At 50.9% G+C, this 22499-nt stretch overlaps 1 protein-coding gene across 3 annotated transcripts; it reads left to right on the top strand.

Moving 5' to 3' along the window:
• The first annotated feature begins 8271 nt into the window (after nt 1–8271).
• Nucleotides 8272–22438, top strand: MATK (megakaryocyte-associated tyrosine kinase). 3 transcript variants are annotated; one of them, XM_036399506.1, is made up of 14 exons: nt 8290–8340; nt 8490–8522; nt 17990–18046; nt 18265–18378; nt 18490–18605; nt 18919–19138; nt 20018–20111; nt 20198–20263; nt 20401–20500; nt 20588–20672; nt 20852–20925; nt 21033–21228; nt 21566–21652; nt 21777–22438. In XM_036399506.1, the coding sequence occupies exons 3-14, from the start codon at nt 18038–18040 to the stop codon at nt 21957–21959; spliced, it is 1344 nt and encodes a 447-aa protein (XP_036255399.1). In that variant the 5' UTR covers nt 8290–8340; nt 8490–8522; nt 17990–18037; the 3' UTR covers nt 21960–22438. The 3 variants fall into 3 exon arrangements, with proteins under 3 accessions (XP_036255398.1, XP_036255399.1, XP_036255400.1); XM_036399505.1 differs by lacking the exon at nt 17990–18046 and having other exon boundaries at nt 8272–8340; XM_036399507.2 differs by lacking the exons at nt 8290–8340; nt 8490–8522 and adding an exon at nt 13203–15497.
• The last annotated feature ends 61 nt before the right edge of the window (nt 22439–22499 follow it).

Below are 22499 nucleotides of genomic sequence, written 5' to 3' on the forward strand. Positions count from 1 at the left end.
GCCTGCCCTGGGCAGGAGCTGCAGCCCCCAGGAGCCTCCCCTCAGTCTCCTGCGCTCCAGCTGAACCAGCCAAGTGCCCTCAGCTGCTCCTCAGCCCTTCCCCAGCTCCGTGTCCCTCCTTTGGCCACTCTCCAACAGCTTTGGATCCTTCTGATCTTGTGGTGCCCAAAGTGCCTCTAGAACTCAAGGTGAGGCTGCCCCAGGGCAGAGCAGAGTGGGACAATCCCCATCCCTGACTGAAGTGACTGAAGGAGTTGCTGTGTGTGGGATTGATCCCAGACCTCCGTTTTTCAGGGATGAGCTTTTTTCAGTAATACAATATCTCTAGGCTTTGCCAGAGTTAATGAGTTATAATGAGTTTATGAATCAGTTTTGATTCTCTAATAAATGTCAGAAGTTCTTCTAGACTTCAGCACCTCACCTGCATCCTTTGAATGGTGAGGTGATGTATTTCTTTTTTATCAGTGTTCCTCGTTATTTCTAGAGAGTCAAAATTAACAAATCTCACTTCCACATTCCTCCCCCCCCAACTGCAAAATTACCTTTTTTGAATTGGTACCTGTCATGCTGTCAAGAACATTGGATTGTGTAAGTTTTAATGAGGTGGTATATCTTGCTTTAGAAGTTTGCAACATAATCTAATTTTGGGTTGATTCAAGCTGGAAATCATTTGGAAATGGAATGGACCTTTTATAGGAATGAATTAAAACTACCTTCTTGCTCAGAGTTGCTGTCAGTAATTCTTCCTGTTTCCCTGCTTCCCTGGAATGAGCACAATTATCCTGTTCCGGCTCCCCACCCATTCCCTTCTAACACCACAAAGATGCCCTTTGGTGTTTTTCTAGAAACAATTATGCTCTGTTTGAGGCAGAATAAGAAATTGAATTTATGAATTGTCTACTCTCTCCATGGCAATCAAATAAAAACAACTAATTTTTACTACAGTTGGCTTAATTCCTCTTTTTTCTGTTTTTCTGGTGGAATTCTACATACAGGATAATTAGTTACAAACAACAAACATTTGTAGGCAACAGTGGATAGCAAGCAGGACCATTGCTGCTGGAATCCAGCATCCATGGCTTCTGTATGTCTGTGTTTTATCTGAAAGTTCTTGCAGTACAGGTAGTTGGTTCTCAATTTAGACACTTCAAACAACTTCCTTCAGTAGCGGAAGGGGCTGCGCTTCCTGCCCAGAGGCTCTTTCTGGAGAAACCTCTCTCTATGTAAAGAGAAAAATCTTTTATTCAGTGTGAAATTACCACCTTCTTGCTCAAACATCTCCCTCTTGTCAGAAATTCAGTTCTCATTAATATGTTGCCTTTAATGCATGTTCTGCAGTAAATCTGCTGGATGGATTTGGAGCCACCTGGTCTAGTGGAAGGTGACCCAGCCCATGGGGAACTGGATGGGCTTTAAGGTCCCTTCCAACCCAAACCATCCCATGATTCTATGATTCTGTGATAATCATGTCTCCAAACAGGATTTGAAGTACCTTGAGTGCATAAGCAGTATCTTTCCATTTCTATTTATTGAGAGAATATGATGAGATGAACTGTGAACTGTAAGTATTCTTCCTTAATTTCTTGAAGTTATGCTAGAACAGGTGATATTCCTGTAGCACTGAATTTGAGAAATTAAACTGTTACAGAATTAGCATTTCTCCTTTTTAAGATGCAATGAATTTTATCTGACTCCATCACTGATTTTTTTTTTTTAATGTGGGGTGAGCAGGGAAGGGAAAGTTTCAACAGGTACAGTCTTTGAGGGACTCTAAAAATACCTTCCTCAACATGTATATATTGAAAAAACAGGAGATAGTGAGCAGTATATTTGTAACTAAATTTGCTGTATTTGTCCTGTTGAGAAAACAAGAAGTGCTAAAAACTGGCTCATACTTCTCTTTTCCTCTGAGATTTATGTTTAGTAATGAGAAAAACTTTCTTCTCCAGATAAAATGCAAATATTTCTATGATAAGTGTAGTTGTGTGGAATAATTATGTGCTGGTTTAGAACTTAAAATTAGATGGTTTTTCTTTTTTCACCTGAATTCTTACGATTTTTCTTAAATAACCTCCTTATGTTTTAAGAAGCAATGTATATTGATATGCTAAACATCTCTTTGCTAACTTAATTTGTATGAAAGTATGGGAATACATCTTTTGGGATGCCTTCAGTCTGGCAGTTGGTTGGCAGATGTGTCCACTGATGCCTGGAACCAAGGCCAGCATCCCCCTTGGAGGGGTGTGTGGAGCTCAACCAGCTGAGAGACACCAGCCTCGAGGGGGGAATTCCCCCTGAACTGGTCCACTGAGGCTGCCACCTCAGTGACAGCTGGTGGGACAAAAGGGCAGCTTGCAAAGAGCCACAACATCTCACAAGTTGTTTAACTCAGGAGTTACCACATCTAAAACTGCACATTTTTCAGAGCAAGTACGTGATGTACCAGTAACTGCTTGGCCTCTTTGAACTTTGCTCTCAGTTTGTTGTAGTGCTCTCTCTGTCCCTTACTGAAAACTTAAATGACAAACAGAAGGGTCTTTAGGTCTTCATATTTAGTAAGGTCAGTGCATCCAACCAAGCACATGTGCCAGCAATGTTGTCACCTGGATCTAAACCAGCTGCACCAGGTGTGCTCTGCAGGGCAGCAAAGAGCTGATGACACAGGCAGATTTCCACATGGGGAATCACAGATTCCTGGGATATCCTGAGTGGGAAAGGACCCCCTCAGTGCATGCCACATGCAAGTCTTGCAGCCAAGACTGCACTGGTTGTATAAAATGAATGGGTTCTGTGTGAATTCTTGCAGTAGTGATGTCAGATGAAGCTTACAAAATTCACAGAAAGTTCACAGCAACTTGACACCGTGAGAACAGAGTGCAGGTCAATGGAGCCCCTAGGAAGAGAACACCAGAAATCCCTATTTTGTTGACAGTTGTTCAAACAGATCCATGCAGAAACTGTAATCAAATCTAAGGTTAAATATTAACTTGGTGGTAGCTGATAGGATAAAAATATAGCCGAAAGTTACCTTAGATTATTATAATGCTAAAAAACAGCCCCTCAGGGAAATTTGTCAGTGTGAATGAGGGTGTAATGAGCTGGATTAAGACATCAGATGCACATTAAGAATTACATGATGGAAGTGTGAGTGAACAATCACCCATTTCTGTGTCATTTTTCTGTGTTACCTGTTTGTATACAAGCCTGTGCTTGTTTCCCAGGTGTGCCAGCATTGTGAGGGCCCTGGCACCTTGTTCTGCAGGATGGTGATAAAAGCCAGTATCCTGACACAGCGTGTGGGTTGGCTCTTGCACACAGGGTGACAGAACCCAGCTTTAGGGACACCAGCAGCATGAGGCAGTGAAGGAGAAACTCATCCAACTGCCAGTGCTTGTGAGCTTTTTATACATTGCAGGTTTTAATGTGACTCCAAAGGGTATTTTTTTGTTTTTAATCTGAGCGTTTAAGAAAATTTTCCATTTATATTCAGAGGACACAATGTTTAATAGAAAAACAGTACTTTCATTGAAAGGGAAATGAATCTGTTGCCCTGTCACACCAGGGGCATTTAGAATGACAAAAGTGCAACAAGAAAGGCGTTGTTCAGCAGGCAGGAAGCCGAGGAAACACGAGCCCTGCAGGATGCAAACCACGTCAATGTGGGCTCTGTGGTGTGGCTCGGTGTTGCAGGAGCAGGTGCGAGCGGATCCGGGAGCCTCGGGAGGTGGGACACGTCTGTGGGGCTGTGAGCACCACGGAGCCTCTTCACGTTTCAGAAGGGTGTACATCAAGGAAAAGCTCTTTCAGAAACATTTCTGATAAAAGCTGTGATAGAAGTATATGCTTTAAGTCAGTTCACAGCAGTAAACAAGCTCTTGGGACAACCTGGCGTGATCTGCGTTGTTTAGCTTTGCCAAAAGTTCCTAGCTTAAAGTTGTCATCTATGCTATGAAACAAAAGCATTTCACAGAGGTTTTCTATCACATTTTCCTCAAAAGTTAGACTGATGTTACAGTTAACAGGGAAATAAAGTTAACACTTCAGAAAAACCCAGCAACTAATGCAGACCACAATCAAACCTCAAGTGTTAGTTCTTAAAATATTCTTGAAAATTGTTTCACAATTGGTTTTTACTGTTCAAACTGATGTCTCTAAAACCTTTTGCTCCAAGTGTTCATTCATCTTTAGACATTGTACTTCATGTCTTCTCTGAGTTATGGCTTTGAAAATGTTTGAGCACAAGAATTGTCAAATTTTTCGTGTGGCCTGGGAAGAAGATCATGCACATGATCACAGTGTGATCATTCAGAGTTGTCTTTACTGGAGTTTTTCCCAATGTCTACTTCTGGAGTAGAGTACTTACAGCAGGGTGCCAGTACTTACTCCTCACTCTTAGAGAGGTTGTGACAGGTCTGTGGGACCAGCTGAGCATCTGAAGTCACTCAGCAGTTACTGTTCTTTGCTGAGGCTGGAAAAGTGGCATGAACAGAAGTTCAGCAGCAGCTGATCCTGAGAACTGCACAGAGGAAGGGATGCTAAGGGTGGAGAATGTGGTGTGAGTTATACCTCATTCAGAAATATTCTACAATATTGAAAGCATCTGATGTATAGCATCATGAAGACATTCATGTCCACTTGTGATAAAAAGCTTAAAATCTCTCAGGCCTAACTACACCTTTGTAGTTGATAAAACCATCATCAAGAAATAATTACAATTAAATTTGTATTTGTAGCACACAAAAATTCTAGAGTGCCTTTTGTTTTGAAAGATTTCTTACCATTGGAAAATTTGGAATCAGGGAATGGTTTGTGTTGGAAGAGATCTTAAAGCTCATCTTATTCCACATCTCTGCCATGGCAGGGACACTTCCCACTGTCCCAGGCTGCTCCCAGCCCTGTCCAGCCTGGCCTTGGGCACTGCCAGGGATGCAGGGGCAGCCCCAGCTGCTCTGGGCACCCTGTGCCAGGGCCTGCCCACCCTGCCAGGGAACAATTCCTGATTGCCAAGATCCCATCCAGCCCTGCCCTCTGGCACTGGGAGCCATTGCCTGGCTCCTGTCCCTGCAGGCCTTGTCCCCAGTCCCTCTGCAGCTCTCCTGGAGCCCCTTCAGGCCCTGCCAGGGGCTCTGGGGTGTCCCTGGAGCCTCCTCTTGTCCAGGTGAGCAGCCCCAGCTGTGCCAGGCTGGCTCCAGAGCAGAGGGGCTCCAGCCCTTGCAGCATCTCTGTGCCTCCTCTGGCCTGGCTCCAGCAGCTCCACGTCCTCCTGCTGCTGGTGCCCAGGGCTGGGGCAGCTCTGCAGGTGGGGTCTCACCTGAGCACAGGGGCACAGGGGCAGAATCCCCCCCTCCCCTGCTGCCCACGCTGGGGGCTCAGCCCAGCCCAGGGGGGGTTTCTGGCTCAGTGCCCATGGCCGGGGCAGCCTGAGCCTCTCACCCACCAACACCCCAAGTCCTTCCCCCAGCGCTGCTCCTGATCCCTTCCCAGCCCAGCCTGGGTTTGTGCTCGGGGTTGCCCTGAGCCAGGAGCAGGAGTTGTGCTTGGCCTTGGGTGAAGTTCATGAGATTGGCTCGGACCCACCTCTCCAGCCCATCTGTGCAGAGGTTCTGACTTTGCCAGGTGTGCCTTCTGAGCATTACCTGTTGCACACTGGGGAGCCTGAGTGCCAGCCAGGTGCTCAAGCAGAAGCTTTTGCTTAACAAAGCAAAGCTTTTAGCAGAGGCATTGCTTCAGTGTTGGGTTAGAGGTGTAAATGTCAGTAATAAATTTAACCCACCACTGCCAGCTGCTCTAATAATTGCTCTAATGAGAAGGAATAGAACAAATTGGGGAAGATTTCATAGGAACAAAGAGCTGCCAATAGTATGGAGGATTTTTAACTTAAATGCTATTAGGGAAGTCTTCCTAAACAGCTAAGAATTGAGCTACTGAGCCAGTTTTCTTCATTCACAAACTGCTAAAAATAGAGGAAAGAAGGAACAAACTTGTGAAAAGAAGGTGACAAAACCAAAGCAGACTACAACTGTGTCTGAGAGTGTACCTTGAGGCCTGGGTACATCCTGTTTGACATGACTGAGTAGGAGAGGTTGACACTTTCCTTGCAGGACAAATTGCTGTGTGAGGCTTTTGATTTCACATAAATTCATCATGATTTTTAACTTTTTTGCAACATTATTTTTCAACAATGTTTGATCAAGCTGTTGAACTTATGCAATGCTGGTTTATTTTGTGCATAATCACCTTACTCTGATTTTTCAAATACATATTTATGGGCTTTCATGTAGGGTTTTGTATTAGTCAGGCTTTTTTTTTTTCTGGGTGCAAATGCTGTTATCAATGCTGGGCCAGATGATGACATGTTTAGATTATCTGCATTTTGTGAATTCCTGAAAATGTTACTTTGCTTTTACTTATGAAATCATACATTAAGATTCAAAATTAAATTAAGTCTTCATTTCTGGTGAGATCCAGTTTTGTTCTTCCCATTCTTACTATAAGCATGGGCAGAAAAAAGAAAAAAACCCCCAAATGTAAGTATTATTTATGCCTGGAAAATACCCATGATAACACAGGCAGGTGATTGACTGGCAGCAGGAAGGGGTGATAATCTTCAAGAGAACATACCTGAGTGCACAATGGACTAAAAAAAAATCTGCTATAAGAAATGCTTTATTAAATGATTGCTACTTCCCATAAGCTTTAAAATTAAGACATTTCCATCGTGGTGACAAACCCTGACAATGTATGTGACTGAATTGTGCTCCAGTTAAATTTCTCTGTGGGATTTTCAGATGGCTCTTTCTAGAGCCCTTTGCAGATTCAATGGATGCTGCATTTCCTTCCTGTCTTGAATTGCTGTGTAAGGTGCCTGGGAGCTTTTAAAGTCACTGTTAATAGGGTGGCAACATTTTATTAAGGAATAAGTATGTACACCTCGAGAAAATACATCCAGGTGAGAAATTCCTGCTGTCACTGTCATGGTTAGTTATCCTGAGGGATGTGCTTTGTGTCTCAGATTGGAAATGGTGAAGGTTAAAACATCAACTTCCCTGTAAGCTCTGAGTGCAGCTGCAATGGGTTTATGTTTAGTATTCAGACAGCAATGCCAGAATCCTACACTCAGATAAAAGATGTGACAGGAGGTGGGGAAAAAACTTCTCCTCTTGCACTTGGCCATCAAACTGCAGCAGGTGAGTGATGGAAAAATGCCAGGAAAGAACAGAAATATCCATGGAGACCCCCAAAAACTCCATCTCAGTGACAGAGGTGATAGATTCAGCTCTTGGTGTGCATTTGAGGTAGAATTTCTTGTATGATTATTGCAGTTAAGAAGATTACCGGCAGCTGTAAAATCCTGCTTGCACTCAGTTGTCTGAGAACATTAACATTTTCAGAAAAGAGCTCTGAAATCAGCTCTTCATTCTCCTGACATTCATCCCAAGGAAGATCTGACACCAAGGTCAGGGAGAAGAGTTGATTTGTTGGGGGTGTGTGCATTTTGGTGATAAAAGAGCAAATATAATTTCTTATTTGGCTATTTATGTAATCTAAATTCCCACAGAACCGGATACATTCCTGGTAGGTTGATGACCTGTGACAAAGCAGCCTAGTAATTAATTTCAAAATGCTGCAAACCCCAAGGCAGAGTCCTAAGAATGGGCAAATGTCCAGAGAAGCAGCAAGGTTTGGCTAAAGGGAAAGCATGTTTGTCTGATTTTTTACTTCTAACATGTCACTTTAATCCTCTCCAGAGACAATGGGACATTTTGTAAACAAGGATTTAAAAGAAGGATTCAGGGACACCTCCGAGCCCCTGGCAGGGCCTGAAGGGGCTCCAGGAGAGCTGCAGAGGGACTGGGGACAAGGCCTGCAGGGACAGGAGCCAGGCAATGGCTCCCACTGCCAGAGGGTAGGGCTGGATGGGATCTTGGCAATCAGGAATTGTTCCCTGGCAGGGTGGGCAGGCCCTGGCACAGGGTGCCCAGAGCAGCTGGGGCTGCCCCTGCATCCCTGGCAGTGCCCAAGGCCAGGCTGGACAGGGCTGGGAGCAGCCTGGGACAGTGGGAGGTGTTCCTGCCCAGGGATGTGGAATAAGATGAGCTTTAAGATCCCTTCCAACACAAACCATTCTGGGATTCGGTGATTCTATGGATTTTTCAGAACTGTATTTCCAGCCCCAGGCACTCCCACTTGACTTCTACAAAGCTCATGTTGCTTTTCGGAACACTCACAGTTGTTATTTATAGAAAAGCTTTTAAGGGAAGTCTCAGATGCTGTAACTGTGGGCTCATTCCAGAGAATCTAAAGCTCAGTTGATCAGCCTCTCACATTTTCTTACTTCAGGTAAAGCAAGATTTCAGAATTATTTAAGTAGTTTTTAAATAGTTTTTAATGTTTTTAATTCTTTGCCTGCTGATGTTTGCTGTTAAAAACCTGACTGCAATATATTCATTTTTGTGATGGGTTTCCTTTTTCATCTCTTGCATTGACAGATGAATCTGGACTGCAAGATCCCTGTTAGGAAGGTAAGCTGGATGCTTTAGAGACTGTAAGCTGCCAGGAACTTTTTACTGTAAAAGAAGAAATTCTTCTCTGTGAGGGTGGGCAGGCCCTGGCACAGGGTGCCCAGAGCAGCTGGGGCTGCCCCTGCATCCCTGGCAGTGCCCAAGGCCAGGCTGGACAGGGCTGGGAGCAGCCTGGGACAGTGGGAGGTGTCCCTGCCATGGCAGGGGTGGGATGGGATGGGTTTTAAGGGCCCCCCCAACCCAAACCATTCTGGGATTCAGTGACTCTGTAATGAAATGATGCACAGGTAGAGAGGAGAGTTAATACCAGTTTGCTGAATGTCCCTGACAGTGGGATACTGAAGATTCTCACTGCAATTAACACTTTTAAACTACTGAGAGATGTGGACTACATTATTATACTTCTATCATTAATAACTCCAGAAATTGTGTTGATGTTGCTCAGATTTAAGTGAAGGGATTCATCAATCAAAGTGAGAGGAGCATAGAACCATAGAGAATCCTGAGCTGGATCCCACAGGGATCATTGATCCCAGCCCCTGTCCCTGCACAGGCACCCCAAGAACCCCACCCTGAGCAGCCCTGGGAGCTCCTGGAGCTCTGGCAGCCTTGGCACCATTCCCTGGGGAGCCTGGGCAGTGCCCAGCAGCCTCGGGGGGAAGAGCCTTGCCCTGAGCTCCATGCCAAGCCCTGACAGGAGGGTCCTGGTTCATTTGCTTGTCCACACTGACAGTGAGAGGTTGGGATGTCCCACCAAAGGAGAGTCCTCCTGTCTATAAGTGAAGTGCTACATATGCTCAGTGATTCTATGTGCCCTTGACTCCTCTGTCCCATTTTTTATTGCCTATGTGGAAAACCAAAGAATTTATTGTAGCACATAAATTTGTACAGTGCATGACTCAAGCCCTCTCCCATCCTGTTTGCCCAGTTGTTGTTTGATATGCAGCAGGAAAGGCCATTTACATGTAATTACTTTTTTTTCATTGAGTTGCAATTTTCTTGACTGTGCAATGAGAGCATTGGCTTTCTTGATCAATATCAAATAAGCAAACATCAAAATCCTGCAGTTGCTCATGTTACATATGACGAAAGGGAACCCAGTTTGAGATAAATTAAAATTGCAGTAGCCAGTCTTGCCTGAAACCTCTGGGACTCGGGGCAGGAGGTTGATGAAGAAGGCTTCAGCTTGGACACCAGATTCTTGGTTTCGTATTTTCAAAGGCACTGGCTACTGTAGCTTTAGATGAGGTTTTGCAATATAAGCTTAATTTCTGTGTATGGTGATGAACTTCTAAATAACTTAGAATTCCATCTTCCATAGTGTGTGGGAAGAACTGCAGATTTCTGTGTATTTCCTCCATATAGCTGCCTTCATTTCAGTTGAGTTGTTACCATTTTATCTCCTTCTTCTCCTGGCATGGTTTAAAACTGATGGTTTTGAGGAGAAAAAACCCATAATCCGGGCACCTGAAATCTTAAAAGAATACATTTGATGCACACAGTAAAAAGAAGAGAGACAGGTAGAAGAGCAGAGGGTGAAGGAGGTGGAAAAAATTACAAACAAGAAATGCTGCATAGTAATCATATTGCATGTATGAAATAATGCTCATATGATTGCAATTTTTACCTGTAATAAATCCTGGGATAGTCTGATATCTTGCATTTTAAACAGTCCATTGCAGGTAGTTTTGTTGTACTATCATTCTCCAAAATTGTACAACTAATGACAGGACAAGAGGAAACAGCCTCAAATTGCAGCAGGGGAGGTCTGGGTTAGATCCAGGGGAAAGCTTCATGGAAATGTGGTCAGCACTGGCACAGGCTGCCCTGGGCAGTGCTGGAGTCACCATGCCTGCAAGTGTGGCTGGGGCACTTGGGGACATGGGTTGGTGGTGAACATGGGGGTGGTGCTGGGCTGATGGTTGTGCCTGATGATCCTGGAGGTCTTTTCCCACCTTAATGATTCTGTGATTCCATAACCATTACAGAAATTGCAGCGTTGTGTAAGAGTTGAGTTGCCTGTAGCAACAGTTCCTTTCCTTCTGTTATGTTTCCTTCCCTCCCACTCCTTGCTCTAGAAGAAACTCTTCCCACAGCAAAACATATAGAGAGATGTAATAAAGAAAAAAAAAAAAGAAATAAATCCCACACACACTCTGGTATCATGTGTATCGTTTAAACATTTTGTCACTTTAGATTTCTGCCCTCTGGCCTGAAGTGCCTGAAGCTGCCAGGTTTTGCTGTGTGGGTTTGGGGTTTCCCCCCCACCCTTTGGAGCAGGAATCCTGGGCTCCAGGGGCTGCTGGGACCTGTTTGTACAGCGAGGTGCAGACATGGCTTCATTCTCACTGGTTTGGAATGAAGCTAGCCAAGCTGTAACACAGCTTTGGTGCTGTCATAGTGCTACTGGAAAAGGAGTGCAATGGAGAGAACCAGAGCTGGACACTTGGGTTCTTGGGTGTGACACCAGCAGACAGCAAGAGAACTGCCACAGGCTTCAGCTTCATGTATTTGTTAAAGGCTGGGAGAGCTGGGGGTGCTCACCTGGACAAGAGAAGGCTCCAGGGACACCCCAGAGCCCCTGGCAGGGCCTGAAGGGGCTCCAGGAGAGCTGCAGAGGGACTGGGGACAAGGCCTGCAGGGACAGGAGCCAGGCAATGGCTCCCAGTGCCAGAGGGCAGGGCTGGATGGGATCTTGGCAATCAGGAATTGTTCCCTGGCAGGGTGGGCAGGCCCTGGCACAGGGTGCCCAGAGCAGCTGGGGCTGCCCCTGCATCCCTGGCAGTGCCCAAGGCCAGGCTGGACAGGGCTGGGAGCACCCTGGGACAGTGGAAGTTGTCCCTGCCACGGCAGGGGTGGGACTGAATAATCTTTTAAGGGTCCCTCCCAACCCAAATCATTGTGGAATTCAGTGATTCTTCATTTAAAGTTCTGTTTCAAATCACTCTTCACATTCCTTCAGGCTTTTTGGAGTATTTTGAATGGCTTTTTAGAACTTACTGAAAAGCATTGTTTCTGCATTGTTTATTGTGAAATGAAGCTGTTTTTTCTTTAAGTACATTTCTGGGGGGTGTAAAGAAGATTCTGTTTAGATATTATGGGATAAAGGTCATAGGCCATACAAAAATGTATTGGAGAGGGATGTATTTCAAAGCTTCCATGGATGTTTACATCGATGCATTGTTTTATAGAATCAGAATCCCAGAATGGCTGGGATGGAAGGGACCTTAAAGCTCATCCAGTTCCACCCCCTGGACAGGGACACCTTCCACTGTCCCAGGGTGCTCCAAGCCCCATCCAACCTGGCCTTGGGATCCAGGGGCAGCCCCAGCTGCTCTGGGCACCCTGAGCCAGGGCCTGCCCACCCTCATAACCAAATATATTTCTTCCTAATATCCCATCAAAACCCACCCTCGTTCAGTTTAAAGCCTTTCCCCCTTGTCCCATCACTACATGACCACTGTATGAACTAACCCAGTGCAGCATGTCCTGAGCTCTGCTGGAGCTGGGGCTGTCCCCCTGTACACTCAGTGCTGCCATAACCTCATGCCTTGATTGTGATCTTTGCTTTGCCATCCAGTTATCATCCTCTGTTAGTGGTAAACCAGAAAGATTAGGAAGTGTTAAAATATCCTGAGCACTTTATATCCTGACCTAAGTCATATCAAAAGAGGATGAAAAGGTTAATCTGCTGCAAAAATATTTCCTCATTAGAAATTAGCAAGTAAAGCCATTGGATACTGCCACTAGTGCTGCTAGTAATGGGAGCCAAGTTATGATGCCAGATACTGAAGCCTTAACTGATGGAGCAGTCCCCACTCAGGGCAAGTGGCACAGCTGGCTGAAAAAACCAACCAAATGTGGGACAAGCCTCTGTGTGCTGCACACAACCCACAGCACAGACACTGCAGCCAAGGCCTGCTGTGTCCCCATGAAACAGCTGCCCTGACATGGGGGCTGGGTGTCACCAACTTGCCTGTTCAGCTGCAGCTGAGCATCTTCCACTTGTCCCTTGAGCGTGCCCAGGCTCTGCTTTCATGTTGGGGCAGAGATTTGGGCATTGATATTTGCTCTGCACAGGATTAGAGAAAATACCTCTTCTGTCAGCCCTGTTCCATGGGGCTGCTGGGGACAGAGGGGAATGGCTCCTGGAGGCACCAGAGTGGCTCCTGTTGATGCAGAGAGGGATAAGGTGTACAGGAGTGCCTGAACCAGTGCTGGACACGGCCCCTCACAGAAGGAGGAGCTTAAGGCACCCTCTGAAGCTTATTCAGGGTGAAAGAGGCTTTCAAATGATCCTCTCTGCAAATGAACCAACAATTACCTGCAGAGCTGCCTTCTACTCTGTGCCCCCAACAGCAGGAGGACGTGGAGCTGCTGGAGCCAGGCCAGAGGAGGCACGGAGATGCTGCAAGGGCTGGAGCCCCTCTGCTCTGGAGCCAGCCTGGCACAGCTGGGGCTGCTCACCTGGACAAGAGAAGGCTCCAGGGACACCCCAGAGCCCCTGGCAGGGCCTGAAGGGGCTCCAGGAGAGCTGCAGAGGGACTGGGGACAAGGCCTGCAGGGACAGGAGCCAGGCAATGGCTCCCAGTGCCAGAGGGCAGGGCTGGATGGGATCTTGGCAATCAGGAATTGTTCCCTGGCAGGGTGGGCAGGCCCTGGCACAGGGTGCCCAGAGCAGCTGGGGCTGCCCCTGCATCCCTGGCAGTGCCCAAGGCCAGGCTGGACAGGGCTTGGAGCTCTCATGGCAGAGGCTTAGAAAGGGATGTTACTCAAGGTCTCTTCCAACACCAATCATTCTGCAATTCTGTGATTCTGTATTTCTGGGTCGAAATAAAAATCTTTGCTGTGATAAAGCATGTTTGAACTCAGTGATGTTCCCTTTAAATGCTGGAGATTGGATGTCAAAGACATGTCTGCTTTTATGATTTATTTCCATTTTCTGGTTCCCCTTTTTGAAGAGAACCAGAAAATGAAATGCAGGGCAGACTCCTCGGGCTGGAAGGTACATTTCTGTTGAATCCAATGGTATTGTCCAAGAGGACTGAAAGTGGTTGAGTTGCCAAAAGAGAGCCTGTGGATTTGGGATTGCTAATGCCCAGATCCTGCTGAGACGACAGGAGATGGGTTTTTTGTACAAAATGTGTGCTGTTCCTGATGAATATTGTTGCCCATCTCTCCACCTCTGAACTCTGCTCCTTTGGATAACTTGGATTTTGGCAGGAATGGCACTGCTCAGTAACTTGCTCTGTAGGATGTTGAGCCTCGCTCTCCCTGGCCCAAATGGAAGATGTCAGGAGGAAAACGGGCGAGTAGGCAAAGCCTCAGCCTAGAATGTGAGGCAGATGTTCCCATCCTATTCCCATTTACTCAGTGACTTGGGAAGGGCTGCACAGTCCCAGTGTTTTGGCTCTGTAGCTTTGGGAGGTACCTGGACACGTGGGTTCAGCTGCACCCACCGAGCTGGGCGATGCCTTTGCTGCCCTGGAGAAGGGAGAAGGCAGTGCTGAGGTTCTGTGAGTTAAAGGCTCAGGCTCTGGCTGGGTGGCATGCCCCACGATGGAAAGGGGACACCAGCTCAGGCAGAAGCACGTGGGAATCTCTGCTGGCTGTGCAGCAGGATGGGAAAAGCCCATTTAGTGCATCTGAAGTGCACATCTGGAGTGGCTCCCTGTGAGTGACACCGAGTTCTTCAGCCATGGTCGTGTCTGTAACAACGGCCGGATGTGGCAAAACCCAAAACCACAAAACATTTCTGTTTGTCACAGGGAGCCTAGTGCAGCTCCTGGGAGTGCAGCACAGAGCTGTAAGGATGAACTCACGTGTTTATTCTCCAGCCTGAACAGACCAGGTTTCTAAGGATCCATCCCTACAAATACAGGGAATAATGCAAGGAGTGCTCCTGGGGAAACATGCCCCAAGAATCCTATGAACAGTCTGGCTTGAATGGCTTGGGGAAGTTGTTTGTGTATGGAAAAATATAACCAGGATCTGAAAGTACCTGCTAGTTTGGATTAGTTTTCTTCTATACTGCCTTTGCCCTTGAAATGCAAATGTTTTCTGAAGGCTTAATGTCCACCATTTCATTATTTTTTTTTAAGTACATCTAAAAAGATCCCAAGACCCCTGAATGAATCTGGTGTTTGCCTACAACTGCATTTTCTTCTTTTTCACCGTTTTGCTCAGAATATTGGAAATGCTGAACATTAGTGCAGAACTGGTGTCTGGTTTTGTGGCTGGGATGATGAGCTGAAGAGATGGTTATTCCCTCCCCACTCGTGTGGATGCTGCAGGATACAGATAAGCTGCTTCTCTTTGACATCAGTACTCATTTAGAGCTTTCTGTGCCATTGTCTGTCCCAACCCGCAGTGCCTCTGGATTGTCACCCCCAGAGGAACAGTGAAGAGTGGCCTGGATCAACCTGCTCTGAGGCTCACAGAGTCGATGTTGAGACAAGATTACGCCTGGGGATCCCTGGTCCCAGCTCCTCCTCCCCTGGGACTCAGTCCCCCTGGAGAGCTGTTGCCACCAGAGGCACCCACTCCATTGTCACTGCTCTGGCCAGGCCAGCAGTGGTGACAGCAGCTGTCCCTGTTTGCAGGGGGGTACTGATTCCCCCACAGAGCCACAGGGAACAGGATCTGGTGAGCTCCAGTTCCCTGCTAGGGAGGGTGTGTGACTGTGCCCTCAAAGGGCAGAAGTTGCTCTCAGTGTTGTCAAATAATGAGTCATTTCTGATGGAGGTTTGAGGGCACAGGCGGCGCCAGCGCAGGGACCGCCCGGGCGCTGCATCACAGCCTCGGCAGCAGAGAAATCAGGAAATCAGCCCCAGCTCTGCCTGGGAGCTGCTCTCGGGCGTAGTGCTCGGCTCTGTGTAGGACAGAGACTCCCCAGGAGTTCAGGGATCTAAGCCCAGGATCAGCTGTGAGCTTCCCTGGCGTCGCAGTCCCCGGCCCCACATGGGCACCGCTGAGGTAAGAGCCAGGCCCGAGGGGTGCTGAGGGCAGGTGAGGCGTCCATCCTGCTGTCCCCTCGGGCACAGGGAGGGATGGGCACGGTGCTGAGCCTGGTGGGCAGGGGGGAATGCCCAGGTGTCCCCCGTTTTCCAGCAGGGGAGCTGCAGCTGCCCTCTGTCCGAGTGACACCAGTGCCACTCCGGAGGGGAGAGCCCAGCGCGGCTCCATCGCAGCCAGGTCCCCTCCTGTCACAGCCCTGGCACCTCCTCGCCTGGGGTAACTCTGTGCACTGGGAATAAGCTTGAGCTCTCCAGTCCAGGGTTGGGACAGCTTTACCAACACCCACTATGTTTCTGTGCTTCTCAACCTCATTGCAATTACTCAGGTTTACCAATTCATAAAAGTACAGAACAGCCCCAAAACAAAGAAGGGAGCAAATATCTCCTCTCAGGCTTTCTGCCTGCACACTCTGCTTGTGGGAGCATTCATTCCAGTGATGGGAATTTCATGGATCAAACACCTCCAGGAAAAAAGAGCTGCTTTAGGACCAGGCATGTGAGTGTCACCAGGAGGGAGGTGATTCACTGCTATCCCTGCTGGTGCCTGGGTGAGGCACTGGCTGGTGTCCAGGCTCTGCTGGCAGCAGGTGTCCATTGGGGGTGTGTGTCCATCACCCTGAGCCCCAGGGCTGGCTGAGGAGAAGCTCTTCCCTTTGGTACTCGAGTGGAGGATCTGTCCTTTCCCAGCATCAACTGCTGTCTGCATACAGGGGCAGGACTGACCAAACAGTTGCTGCTTTTCACCCAAAATTTCTGTCCTTGAGCAGCAGAAAATGAAGGAGAGTTGTCAGAGCTGCCATCAGCCCTCCTGGCTCAGCCCGCACAGCCCTCCTTGGACAGGATGTACCTTGGCACGGGTATGGAGCAGACCCTGTTCTGAAGCTCTGTGTTCATGTGGTCCTCAGCATCCTGGAAGTGATCTGAGCTGCACCCAGTCATGGCAGCCTCTGGCTGTGCCAGCTGGGGAGCAGCTCACAGTGGCTGCCTGTGCAGCCCCAACTTCACCGAGACAACACGTGTGCCATGGATGGGCTGCAAGGCCAGGGGATGGCTTCTGCCAGAGACGAAACTGCTGCCTTCCAACGCTAATCTTGTAGCAGCTGCAATTGTCCCTGTTTTGTTGTTGTGGATATGGGCTGGCAGGATCAGACAGTCCTTAGATCCACACTGCCACAGAGAACAGTTTACAGCAGTGATGCAGAGCAGTGATTGTGACTCACCTTCCAAAGAGCAAAGTCATCTCTGCTCCAAGGAGCTCATCCCACAGTGTGGGCAGCAGGGGAGGGGGGGATTCTGCCCCTCTGCTGTGCTCTGATTAGACCCCAGCTGCAGAGCTGCCTCCAGTTCTGAGACCCCCAGCATCAGGAGGATGTGAAGCTGCTGGAGCCAGGCCAGAGGCGGCCACAAATGTGCTCCAAGTGCTGGAGCCCCTCTGCTCTGGAGCCAGCCTGGCACAGCTGGGGCTGCTCACCTGGACAAGAGAAGGCTCCAGGGACACCCCAGAGCCCCTGGCAGGGCCTGAAGGGGCTCCAGGAGAGCTGCAGAGGGACTGGGGACAAGGCCTGCAGGGACAGGAGCCAGGCAATGGCTCCCAGTGCCAGAGGGCAGGGCTGGATGGGATCTTGGCAATCAGGAATTGTTCCCTGGCAGGGTGGGCAGGCCCTGGCACAGGGTGCCCAGAGCAGCTGGGGCTGCCCCTGCATCCCTGGCAGTGCCCAAGGCCAGGCTGGACAGGGCTGGGAGCAGCCTGGGACAGTGGGAGGTGTTCCTGCAGGGGACTCCTGGCAGGGAGTTGAATTAGATGGGTTTTAAGGTCCCTCTCAAACCATACCATTCCCTGATTCTACAATCCTCCCAAGGAGGTGACAGTGGGGATGAAGGATGAAAAGACCCACAATTTTAAATTGCAAAGCTGTCATATGCATCCCAGCATGACCAGCTGGTGTCAGGGTAGCACAGGGACATTGTGCAATGATCCCACAGCCAGTGCATATGACAGTCCCACCTCAGCCCAGCCTGGCCTGTGTCGCCAGTGCCAGGCAGCACCCGCACCAGCCCTGCTGCTTTCCACGTCAGCAGGGCCATGGCTGCTGCCTCTGGTGACTCGGAGCTCCCGAAAGAGGAGGTGAAAAAGCAAGTTCCTGGTAAAACCACATTACTCCCACACAGCTGTGGTGCTGGCCTCCTGCTGTGCCGGCAGAGCTGCTGAGAGCTGGGGCCCCTCCTTGGTGGCAGAGAGCAGGAGTGCTGATCCTGCTCCCGTCCGTGTGTGGGGCAGGAGCGTCCCCAGGACACAGCTGGCACAGGTAGAGTTTTCCTCCATCCCGTGGTGCCAGGCTGTATGAGGGACAGGAGCTGCACTGGCTGGGGGAGTCTGTGGGACAGCAGCCGTGACCTGGGACAAGCCAGCTCAGCTCTGTCCCTCCACAGCCGCTTTGGTTTCTTCTGCAGGTGGCAGCAGGAGAGGACAGGGAGTCCCTGATGCGCTGACGGTTGGCCATGTCTGGGGTGAGCAGGGGCAGCACAGGGACACCAGCAATGCCAGCTGACACCGGGGGGACCCCACGGTGCCCCCCGGCACCGAACTGGGGTGGAGGAGGGCTCGTGCCCAGTGCCCCTGGTCCCCAGACAGGGTTTCAGAGGGTCCTTGGGGCTGGCCCTGGTGCCGGGGGGAAGCAGAGGGGTCCGGCTCTCACTGTCCCCACCGACACTGTTTGTCCTTGCAGAAGCACTGGCCCCCCGGGACGCAGTGTGTCACCAAGCATGACCACAGCAAGCCCAAGCCCCGGGAGCTGGCCTTCCGCAAGGGGGACATGGTCACCATCATCGAGGCCGTGGAGGTGAGACCTGCGGCTGCTCGGGGACGCTCTGCTCAGCTGCCAGAGCCAGTCCCTCCCTTCCCAGAGGGATCCGCCCTTCCTTGCCCCGCTCTGAGACCCTCTCGTCCCCAGGGCAAAGGCTGGTACCGCGCCAGGCACAACGAGACGGGGCAGGAGGGGCTGCTGGCAGCCAGCGCCCTGCGGGAGCGCGGGGCCATCCGCGCCGACCCCAAACTCAGCCTGATGCCGTGAGTACAGCTGGGGTGACTGGGGGCCGGGGGACCCCGCTGAGCCCCTGCGAGCTGCACAGCAGATGAGTCCAGCGTGTTCCCCCCATCCATGTTTTGGGGGCTCAGCTGGGGACAGAGCATCCTGTGGCCGTGCCCTGGCCATGGAGGGATTTGCTGGGGCCAGTACCTGGCTTTAAGGGCCCCTAATTGTGCCAAGCCCGTGGAGAGAGGTTTCATGCGGTAGGGTTTGTGCAGCTTTGGCAGGGGCTCTGCGTTCCCCATCTTGCCGCTGCCCCTGGCTCAGCCCCCTCTCCAATGCCCCTGTCCTCAGCTGGTTCCACGGGAAGATCTCAGGGCTGGAGGCGGTGCAGGAGCTGCAGCCCCCCGAGGATGGGCTGTTCCTGGTGCGTGAGTCTGTGCGGCACCCCGGGGACTACGTGCTGTGTGTGAGCTTTGGCAAGGAGGTGATCCACTACCGCGTGGTGCACGAGGAGAATACGCTCAGCATCGACAGCCAGCAGTACTTCTCCAACCTCATTGACATGATTGAGGTGAGACCCCCGGGCAGAGGGTCCCACCAGTGCCAGAGCAGGGCAAGGACCTCAGGGGCTCACACAGAGGCAGGTCCTTGTCCTGTTCTGTGTGGTTTTCACTGGTGTTTTACTTGGTGTAATTCTCAATCCCCTTCAAAGGCTCGTGGTTCCCACTCAGTTTGGGGTGCAGTGGGTAGATCTGGGATATCCCAAGGATGTCTCTGCAAACCAGCTGTGCCAGCTGCAGTCACAGTCCCCAGCCAAAGGCCTCATTTTACCCCTATCCCTGCTTATTCAGTGCTTCACGTAGCAGGAAGGCCCTGGTGGCCTCTGCCTCCCCTGGACTTCGAGGCATTTTTCTGTGTCTCCTTCCACTCAAAGCCCCCTCTCACCTGCTGACCCCACAGGGCTCCCAGGCTGTTGTGTGAGCTCTCACCCCTCCAGTGAGTTTTTCCTGGTGGTCCTTCCCTCACCCTGTCTCCTCTCCAGGGAGTTGCACTCTCCGGTTTCTTTTTAGACACAACTTTTGGGTGGCTCCTTTCCTTTCTCAGCTGCCCTAGCCCCACTTTAAAACTCCAAAGGTTGTCCTGTCCCATCCCATCCTGTCCCATCCTGCCCCATCCTGTCTGGCTGCTTCCTCTCCCATCGTCTCTGCCAACTGCCCTCAGCTGCTGCAGCCCCTGCCAGGGGTTCAACCACACCAGTAGCACCCCACATCCCCTGTGGTCCATCGTGGTGTTCCTCTGGCTGTGCCTGGAGGGGAGCAAGGCTGAGACATGGGCTGCCCTCGAGGGTGGCGATGGTGCAGTCTTGTGGAGCATCCCAAAGCTGTTCCCTGGACACCCCGACCCTGAGGGTAAGAGCTGGCATCACCTCCACCTGTTCATCCCTTGGCAGCATTACATGAAGGAGCAGGGAGCCATCTGCACCAAGCTGGTGAAGCCCAAAACAAAATCTGGGATGAAGTCAGCTGAGGAGGAGTTGGCCAAAGGTAGGGGATGGTGGGAGGGGGCTGTGGTCTGCATTTTAAGGCCTCACTGGTGGCCCCTGCTAACCTGCCCTTGTGCCCATGCCCAGCTGGCTGGTTGCTGAACCTGAAGCACCTCACACTGGGAGAACGCATTGGGCAAGGCGAGTTCGGAGGTAGGTGAGAGGGTGGGGCTGGAGGTTCCCCAGATGGCACTGCCTGATCCCCTCCCCATCTCATGGCACGGGGGGCTCAGCCTGGAGTGCAGGAGGCCGGGTGTGGGGCTCAGCCTGACTCTCCCGTGCTCTCCCAGATGTCCTGCAGGGCGAGTACTTGGGGCAGAGGGTGGCTGTGAAGAACATCAAGTGTGATGTGACTGCCCAGGCCTTCCTCGCTGAAACAGCTGCCATGACGTGAGTGCTCCATGCAGTCATGGCCCGACCCTGCCTGTGGCCCGGGATGAGCAGGTACCTCCTTGACTCAGATCCCCTCCATTCCAGGAAGGTCCGGCACAAAAACCTGGTGTGTTTGCTGGGAGTGATCCTGCACAATGGCCTCTACATTGTCATGGAGTTCATGAGCAAGGTGAGAGCACCAGGCTGCTCCTCAGCCAGTGGGACCCATCACCACTTAGATTTGGGAACAATATCCTTGCCTGGGGGCTGAGTCATCACAGATGCCAGGCACTGCAACACCTGCAGAAGGCAAAGTCTCCTGGCAGCCCCATCCTGTTGGTCCTGACTCATTTTATCCTCCTCTGTCAGGGCAACCTGGTGAACTTCCTGCGCACACGGGGCCGGGCGCTCGTCCCGACCCAGCAGCTCCTCCTGTTCGCTCTGTAAGTTCCCCTCCTCCTCCTCTGGGCTGGGACCAGGGCTCTGCCTGCCCCTGTGCAGCCCCAGGGAACGCTCGGTGACACGGCTCTGTCTTACTCGGTTGTGGCAGGGATGTGGCTCAAGGCATGGACTACCTTGAGTCCAAGAAGTTGGTGCACCGGGACCTGGCTGCCCGCAACATCCTCATCTCTGAGGAGAACGTGGCCAAAGTGAGCGACTTCGGCTTGGCCCGGGTCAACCCCAAGGGTGCAGATGCCACATTGCTCCCTGTGAAGTGGACGGCACCAGAGGCCCTGAAACACAATGTGAGGGACAGTGAGAGGGACAGGGCTGGCCAGGGCATCCTTCCAAAGCATCTCACGCCCTTGGGTTGCCCCTGCTTGTTCCCATTCCCACTGACCCACCCCTGCCCCATGGTGGCCTCTGGCACAGCCAGCCTTGCATCTCCCAAAATTCTGCCTCTGTCCTGAGCAGGCGTGCAGTGGGAATTGGGGCAGGATGATGGGACTGGGGGGTGTTCACACCCTGGGGAGCTGAGGGGGGGCAGGGGGCAGTCACTGTCCTCTGTCCTGCCCTTGGGAAGCAACGGGGACCCAGCACAGCCCTCAGCTGGCTTCAGCATCCCCTCTCCTGCCACCACAGAAATTCTCCTCCAAGTCAGACGTGTGGAGCTACGGGATCCTCCTGTGGGAAACCTTTTCCTTTGGACGAGCACCCTACCCCAAGCTGGTGAGCACTGTGCCAGGGACCACCACAGGTTACACCCCACTGGCACTGATGGGACAGGGACATCCCACTGCTCCCTGAGCAGAGCAGGAAAGGGGGTTGCCAACTGGCTTCTCCATCCTGGCAGGCCCTGAAGGAGGTGACGGAGCTGCTGGAGCAGGGGTACCGCATGGACCCCCCCGAGGGCTGCCCGCCCACCGTCTATGCCCTGATGAAGAGCTGCTGGGAGCTGGAGCCAGGCAAGCGCCCGTCCTTCAAGAAACTCACAGAGAAGCTGCAGAAGGAGCTGAAGCACCTGAGGGACATTTAACCCCCATCCTGCTACCGGGACACAGGACCTGAAGCCCCTAGACCCTCCAGGGTTGGGAGTGGCAGGGCAATAGAGGCCAGGAACAGGAAGGCCTGTGGTGCTGCTCTCTCCCTGTGGAGATAGGGCAGCAGCCTCCCTCCATCCCGGCATGGTCCTTCTACCCACCACACAGCCCAGAGAAAGTTGCCATGGGATTGATCTCCCCTGGCCCACCACAGTGGGGAGCACAGACCCCAAGGCAGCCAAGCCCACACCCCTGTGCTCAGCCCCAGGAGCAGATGCTGCATGTGGGGTCCCTTCAAGCTGCGACTCCCAGTGATGGGAGACAGGACTGGACGTCTCCACTCACTGGAGGATGAGACCCCACCCTGACTCAGCCCTGCCCCAGCGCTCAGCCCTACACGGGGATGCTGGCACAGCCAGATAAACAACATGGATTTGGGCTTTTTGATTAAACCAAAGAATCTAGTTCAACAGCATCTTTAAGCCTCTGGAGTGAAATTAGGCCTATCTCTCACTTGGGGCCTGACAAAGCCCAGT

Source organism: Molothrus ater, chromosome 26 (assembly GCF_012460135.2).
Source record: "Molothrus ater isolate BHLD 08-10-18 breed brown headed cowbird chromosome 26, BPBGC_Mater_1.1, whole genome shotgun sequence".
Classification (NCBI taxonomy): domain Eukaryota; kingdom Metazoa; phylum Chordata; class Aves; order Passeriformes; family Icteridae; genus Molothrus; species Molothrus ater.

Bases quoted from the DNA above. Each gene is read 5' to 3' on its own strand.
- MATK (XM_036399505.1), top strand. From the start codon at position 8,490: ATGAATCTGGACTGCAAGATCCCTGTTAGGAAG. The intron at 8,523-18,264 runs GTAAGCTGGATG...TTGTCCTTGCAG, and splicing joins GCAAGATCCCTGTTAGGAAG to AAGCACTGGCCCCCCGGGAC. The intron at 20,926-21,032 runs GTAAGTTCCCCT...CGGTTGTGGCAG, and splicing joins CAGCTCCTCCTGTTCGCTCT to GGATGTGGCTCAAGGCATGG.